Source organism: Hippocampus comes, unplaced genomic scaffold (genome assembly GCF_001891065.2).
Source record: "Hippocampus comes isolate QL1 unplaced genomic scaffold, H_comes_QL1_v1.1 scaffold254, whole genome shotgun sequence".
Lineage (NCBI taxonomy): Eukaryota > Metazoa > Chordata > Actinopteri > Syngnathiformes > Syngnathidae > Hippocampus > Hippocampus comes.
In genome coordinates this window covers 513,958-521,640 of record NW_017805874.1, presented here as the reverse complement: position 1 = coordinate 521,640, position 7,683 = coordinate 513,958, and the positions used below count along the sequence as shown (strand labels likewise).

General features: G+C 41.7%; 1 protein-coding gene across 4 annotated transcripts in view; it reads left to right on the top strand.

Annotated features, from left to right (window-relative positions):
- The window catches only part of gabra2a (gamma-aminobutyric acid type A receptor subunit alpha2a), a 90,033-nt gene extending 84,534 nt beyond the window's left edge, over positions 1 to 5,499 (top strand). For all 4 annotated transcript variants that reach the window (XM_019888813.1, XM_019888814.1, XM_019888815.1 and 1 more), the window contains 2 exons: positions 3,412 to 3,614; positions 4,705 to 5,499. In XM_019888813.1, the coding sequence (XP_019744372.1) occupies positions 3,412 to 3,614; positions 4,705 to 5,007 (506 nt within the window). In that variant the 3' untranslated portion in view covers positions 5,008 to 5,499. The remainder of the gene's footprint in view (positions 1 to 3,411; positions 3,615 to 4,704) is intronic.
- Positions 5,500 to 7,683: the final 2,184 nt, after the last annotated feature.

Sequence of the window (7,683 nt, the reverse complement as noted above, 5' to 3'; positions counted from 1 at the left end):
ATATATATATATATATATATATACATATATGTATAACGAAACAGCAGTCATAAGGCAGAAAGAAAAAACAAAACAATTTTGAGCAAAGAAACAATTGTTTGTTTGCTCGAATTATTTATAGCCTGACAAGATTGAAACTAGACCGGGGCGGATTGTGAATCCCCCAAAAAATGTAGAATCAGATAAATGATGACACAAAATGATATTTATTTTGAGAAAGAGAATGACCGACAAAGTACGAACAGAAATCACTGGCGACTAAAAGTCAGGAAAACCAAATGAGAAACAAAAAGCGCTTGCAAATGGCAAGGTAACGTTAAGCCCCGAAAATCGACTAAAAGAAATAAGTCCAATCACACAAACATAAAACTAAACAATTGTTAGACAAAAGGATACTTACAAAACCCAAATCAATAGGGGTGTTCACACGGCACACATTTGCTCTGGTGCTGCACCGATGTATTTTGTTGCGATATATCTTACACCGGAGCAAATTATGTGGAGCGTTCACATGTACAAAGCCGCTGAGCGTGTTAACCCCGGTGCAGCCCCACTTGCGTTCACACGGTGGTTTCTGCAGCGATGCAAAACGATAGAAAACAAAGAGCTGTCGTATTGGTTCTTTTTAAAACATACACAACTCAAGCAACTACTGTACAGGCACGTCCTTCTCCTTCTCGGTCTCCGTGCCTTCTGCTCGAGAGGCGTTCAATGACTGTCCCCGGAAAGGTAAATCAACGATGACTTCAATGACACTCAGAAAAGCAAACATATAATGCACCAAACAGAAAATGAAGAGAGGAAATCACAAAATAAATTCTATGGGGTGTTTGTGAATACACAACAGAGGAACAAACTACACAAACAACTCCGAGACAGTCCAGTCTCCTACAAAAGGAAAGATGACAGAAATACAACAGAACACGAAAGCAACGCATTCTAGCCGTATGTAATCAACTCTTCTCATGCGTAGCAAGGCTACTCCCCAACAAACGAGCAAATTTTTAAACCTGCAGCGTTCACACGTACCATTTTACATTGGTGCTGCCCCGCAAATGAGCATTTGCTCCGGAGCAAATTTTTAAACCACCTCCTGGTTAAATTTACTCCGGTTTAAGCTGTTTTCAGGGGCTACACTGGTGTAACTTTGCACGTGTGAACGCTCTACTGGGGCAGCACTGGCGCAGCACTGGAGCAAATGTTGCCGTGTGAACACACCTTATTACGATGAAAGCGACAAAGAGCAAGAGAATGGCACTTGGGTAAGAACAGCAATCAAAGTCAATAATCCGACAAACACAAGGCATCTTGGAAGTCCTAAAATGCACTGAAGCTTGATTGCATGACAAGACACAGGTGTGCCGCTGAAGGGTCACGCCCAACACTCCAGCTGGTGCTGAAACAAAAACAGAAACAAAGTAGAGCAGAAAATGAAATAGCCTGCTTTGTGGTTGAACTTCTTAAACCTATATCATGTTGGTTATGTGTCTGTTTATCTATATTGTCATTGAGATTCTTTGGAGTAATATTTTAACTTTTAGTTCAAAGCCAAGCTAGCTCATTGCAAGCGCACTAGTGATGGGGGGACAGTGTACTGTGTACTGATTCATAAGAATCAGTTAATTCAAAATGTTTGTTCACCGAATAGTTCATTTTTCTGCTCATGTGAGTTAAAAAAAGAAATTAAAAATCCCAATAGAGACATGTTTGTCTGCAATCCGCCACAATGGACATCGTCACTATCACAGATGTCACGCACACTGTGTGATCACCCTCCTCTTGTTAATGTTGCTGTCAAAGTAAATAGTCTGCTTGATTAATTGTTATTTAAAAAAACGTAGCTGTTGTAATGTATTTGGGAGTATGCACTTGTATGTGTGCATCAACAAATTGATTCTTTGAATTGTATAAATCAGCGGTCCACAAACTTTTCTTCAGAGACTGGCCTTTAAAGTGAATACAACAAAATAATATGATATGACCTGCATAAAAACTGTGGTATTTTCGTAACATACCGTATTTTCACGACTATAAGGCGCCACTAAAAGTCTTAAATTTTCTCCAAAATGGACAGGACGCCTTATGATGCGGTGCGTGTTATGTATGCGCCGAGTTTCAAAGCCTGACTGAGAGCACCTCTGGCCGACACGCTGTTTATATAGAGAAAAGGTGGACGTGAGTGACGACAGGCATGGGGAAGTCGGCCAATGAGTGAAGGGTGGGCGTGTAAGAGGACGCTAAAGGCACGTCCCTAGCAGGTACCAGTCGCCAATGAGTGAAGGGTGGGCGTGTAAGAAGACGCTAAGGGCACGCCCCTAGCAGGTACCAGTCGCGTGAGTACGTTGTAAAATGGCTAAATAAAGTACAACCGAACTCAGTTTTGCTTCCTTTGCCTTTTTAAAAACGTGTTTTTAGCGTGTGTCCGTATGTCTTAGCTGCTACCGTATGCTTTAAGCTGACATACCTGGTATGTTTTAGTGTGCATGCATGCTACCGTATGCTTCAAGCTAACGTGTTTTTAGCGTGTGTGCATGCATGCCGTATGTTTAAGCTGCCGTATGTTTTACCATGTCTGGCTGCGCCCAATAATACAGTGCATTTTGTGTATGTGTCAAATACAGAAATAGCACCCGTTACTGAGACTGCGCCCAACAATACGGTGCGCCGAATGGTCGTGAAAATACGGTAATAATAAACACGAATCATGACACTAGGAACGGCCTATCTGGCCGCAACATTGTCTGGTCGTTATGGTAACGTTTAAACGTGCCTTCAAAATAAGATACACCGCAAGTACAAAGTGCATGAAAAATAGGACTCACTATCACTGGATATTATGCAGAGTTGGAATCTCCCGTTGAGATAAATACGTAATTTAAGGAAGATTCCTGATACTGTCTATTTTATGTAGCCTTCTTTTTCTTGGAAGTCGGAGGCTCTCCTTCTGTCTCCTGGCTGGGCCTTTTCCCCTTCCCAAAGAAACTTTCCAAAGACGTTTGATTTTTACTCATTTTGCTAGGTGCTGGGTTTCATTTTAGCGGTAACCTATCAGATGACCGAGAAGCGTGCCTTGACCTGAGTCAAGAGTGACAAGCTGTAGACAGATGTAACAGAGGATCCGGTAATCTTTCAAAATAAAACATCTTTTAGTTTCTGAAATAAATAAAATGGAAATAATGTAAGTTATTTATTCTTTCTGTGAGGCCCAGTACCAAATGACCCACGGACCGGTACCGATCCGTGGCCAGGGGATTGGGGACCACTGGCCTAAACCATAAATACTGAGAAAAAAATGTCCATTTTTAATTTATTAATCTGACTTTATTTATGAAGTCCTTCAGAACTATTGCTACGCTATAAACATGAATTGATTCTGATTGACAATTCTATGTTTTACTGTTTTCATTCCAGGTGTAACCACAGTGCTCACAATGACCACCTTAAGTATTAGTGCCCGCAATTCACTGCCCAAAGTGGCCTATGCGACAGCAATGGACTGGTTCATCGCTGTGTGCTATGCGTTTGTCTTCTCTGCTCTCATTGAATTTGCCACAGTCAACTACTTCACCAAGCGAGGCTGGGCCTGGGACGGAAAGAGTATCGTCAATGACAAGGTACGACTGTCACACATTTATGGGCTCTAATTTTGGTCAACGGCAGATGCGGAAATGCCATGTGTGATCCTGATTTCCATGCATCCTTTGACATCACTCGGCGAATTACACAGATCAGTAAGGCTGAAAGTTGGTCCAGGTAATGGGAAGGTAACATCAGTCCTCGTGGGCCACTCTCCTGACTGTTTTAGAAGTTCCCCACCTCAGCTGATCATTTGAGTCAGGTGTGTTGGAGATGGGAAACCTCTAAAACAGGCAGGATAGCATCTCTCAAAGACCAGAGCTGCCTACCCCAAGTCTAAGCTTATACCTCCTCAGACCATGTCTAACTTTTGGTGCAAGAGAGACTTTTAGTCTAATTTAAAATGCCAGTAATTAACAGCAGCTCATTCAATGTGTGTACCGGTTTGCATTGTCTGTTGCAAACAACACTAAAAGATTATATTCAAACTCCCAACCACAAAACTGAGAGACACCACTCTTGCACCGGCCATTTTTGGAACCGCTTTATCCTCTCAAGGTTCACGGGGCGTGCTGGCGCCTCTCCCAGCCGTCTTCAGGTAGTAGGCGAGGGACACCCTGAACCGGTTGGCAGCCAATCGCAGGGCACACAGAAGCGAACAACCATCCGCACTCACACTCACACCTCGGGATAATTTTGAGTGTTCAATCAGTCTGCCAAGCATGTTTTTGGAATGTGGAGTATTGGAGTACCCGGAGAAAACCCATGCAGACATGGGGAGAACGTGCAAACTCCACACAAGAAGGCTGGAGCTGGACTCGAACCCGCGACCTCTGCACTGTGAGGTCGACGCGCTAACCACTGGACCACCAGGCTGCCCTTTTACTGTCATAAATATGAAAAAAAATACCACCATGATGTCAATTTTTGACAATTTTTAAAAATGTCATCTGAAGCAAGAAACTTACCTGTTTTCTTTCGATGGTCAACATAATATAATTTACTCCTCCACATTTCCAGCATGTTTACGAGATGTTGTGCTTGCTTATTGATCAAGATGCTTTTCCGCAGCACGAATGCAATATTTACGCCAATCATCATCTAATCCAATGGCATTTTCCCCTGTAGAAAAAAGAATCCTCTGTGGTGAAGAAGAACAATGCCTACGCTGTGGCCGTTGCCAACTATGCTCCTAATTTAACGAAAGACTCGATGTTACCCACAATTTCCAAGTGTTCCATCAATGATCCCAACAAGGCCTCCTCAGAGAAGAAACCCGAACATCACAAGAAAACGTTCAACAGTGTCAGCAAGATCGACCGCATTTCCCGCATCATGTTCCCTGTGCTATTTGGCAGCTTTAACCTTGTTTATTGGGCCACTTACCTCAACAGAGAACCAGTTATTCAAGATCGAGATCATTCTAAGTGAGCAGCAGGCACTTTGCCCAGACATTGGTATTATTTCTACAAGTCAAAAAGGTTTTTGAATGCATAGAAAATTCCCATCTTCTGTATAATTGATGCAATTTCCCAGGTACTGTACACTGCACCATGAAGTTGGATGCCAAGCACTGATTCATTTCAAGTTGTCATTGTGACTTGTGTGACTGAATCTCACTTATGGGCACTGACAATTTGTGGAAACACATAGCTTACTGTAGAGCAAGTGTGTCAAACTCGTTTTTTGTCACGGGCCACATCATAATGAGGGTTTATGTTGGAGGGCAGTTATGACTGTGAAATGGAATATATGTATGTTCGCCTCATATTACACCTACAGCGCCACAAATAGATGACTAATTTTGAAATCAGAGTCCAGTAAAAACTGTTTGTTAAAGTACTATTCCATTTAGTTTGCAACAAGGACCGCTCACAAAACAATTTTTACAATATCTAGTATATTAAACATAAAGAGACTTTGGATTTATTTATTGTGTGTATATTTTTAAGCAACAAACATGAAGTCAGTGCACATGATTTTCTTTTGTGGGCATGATCTGGCCCCTGAGCCTTGAGTTTGACACCTGTGCTGTATACTCATATGTTTAAAATGAGTTCTTCACAGATGAGCCCCCTTCCTCCATATTACATTTTTATTAAGTGACATTCCACTACCGTTGACAGATCTTGAGTTTCTGACATACAGTGAAACTCCTCTACAACGAAATCATGTTTGCAGCAAGAAATTTTTCACAACAGGGGGTTTTTCACTGTAGCAAATTTGATCTTAGATGTAAGCACACACACACCCACACACACAAACGTATGTGTACACGCACACACAAACGTTTGTGTACTCTATTTTTATTCCAATAGTACATAAGTATGAGCACACACTTATTTGACACTTCATATTGTCAGTGTAGAAAGAAAAAAAGGGAAAGAAATTGCGAAATTTACGATCAGCATTCACTTTCACTTACATCAATTTCTTGGAAAATGTCTTTTATTTTGCTTGCTCCGTCTTTCATTTTGATCACTTTTACCCTCTCTTCCAGCATCAGAGCTCTTCTTGCCTTAGCTGCTTGACATCAAAAGGTCCGTTTTGTAGCCATTTTAGCAATGCAACGTCCATCCTCGTCTGAATCTAACAATAACAAATACTTCCTGGCATGCAATGAACTTTTAAGCCAGCCACGGGGCGCTTCGTAGTCCTCGATGGCCATAGTTAGCTCTCGAAGACTAAAAACCTTACGCTAACTGGAGCGCTAATGAGAGAGAAGCGCTCCAGTTAGCGTAAGGTTTTTAGCCTTCGAGAGCTAACTATGGCCATCGAGGACTACGAAGCGTCCCGTAGGTGTTTTTAGCATGATAAAAAGTAAAGTAAATGTCCGTCGAGCCATAAGCAATTTACTCTGAGCAGCTAATCGGATGCTACGGATCTAGCTTCAGTATCTACACACATAGACAGTGAGGTCTATGTGGCCTCTTGGCCAATCGGAGGCCAGGATGATGCTCGGTAAGCCAATAGCAGAGCAGCTATGAGTATGTTGAGCCCAGGAAACTCGCAGCTGTGACCGAAATAAACATCGTTCACGATGTAAACCAGTGTGGTGGTTGCTGTTGCCTTTTTTCGAACGAAGCAGTAGAGGTCGCTGTTGGATAAGACTTCGTTGTAGTGAATGTCTTCGCGAGGCTGGAGCAGACAAAATGATTTCGTATAACGCAACAGGGGGTTTTTCGTCGTATGGGGGGCAGGAGAATGGGAATTGTGTTAATGCATGAAGATTTTTTCACATAAGGGGGTATTTTCGCCCATGCAGGTTTCGTTCTAGAGGAGTTTCACTGTACTATGATAATATGTTATTCTGTTTAATTTGGCCATGTACACTGTAAGGTTAAGCTACCAACATTTTCATCTACATCTGTTTTTTTTTTCAACCTTTATTTATCCCGGTCAGAGAAGTGTGAACAAATTTTTCTCTTGCAATGCTGGCAAGGCTCACCAAGCAAATACAAATAAATACATCAACAACACAATGTGATGCATGCAAAACTCTACACAAAACAAAATGGAAAACATCTACATAATAAATCATAAAAATACGATCAAAAATCATCAGAGTCAATCTTCTCCATCAAAATATACCTTATCTACCTTCGCGTTAACACCTTGCACACAGGAGTTGCAGAATAGTGGTGGTCTAATCAATTTTGTCAATATTTTGAAAAATATTGACAAAATTGATACCAAGTCAGTGATCAGATCGAGACAAATGTGATGAGATCAACACAGTATAAATTCACCAAAACCGCGATCAAAAATCATCAGAGTCAATCTTCTCCATCAAAATATACCTTATCTACCTTCGCGTTAACACCTTGCACACAGGAGTTGCAGAATAGTGGTGGTCTAATCAATTTTGTCAATATTTTGAAAAATATTGACAAAATTGATACCAAGTCAGTGATCAGATCGAGACAAATGTGATGAGATCAACACAGTATAAATTCACCAAAACCGTTGGTCTGCAGAGTGTGGATATATATATATATATAAATCCTCGTCTCACCCCTCGGGTGGTGTCCATCCCTCATTCAGCTCGGGTCCTCTACCAGAGGCCAGGAAGCTTGAGGGTTCTGCGCAGTATCCTTGCTGTTCCCA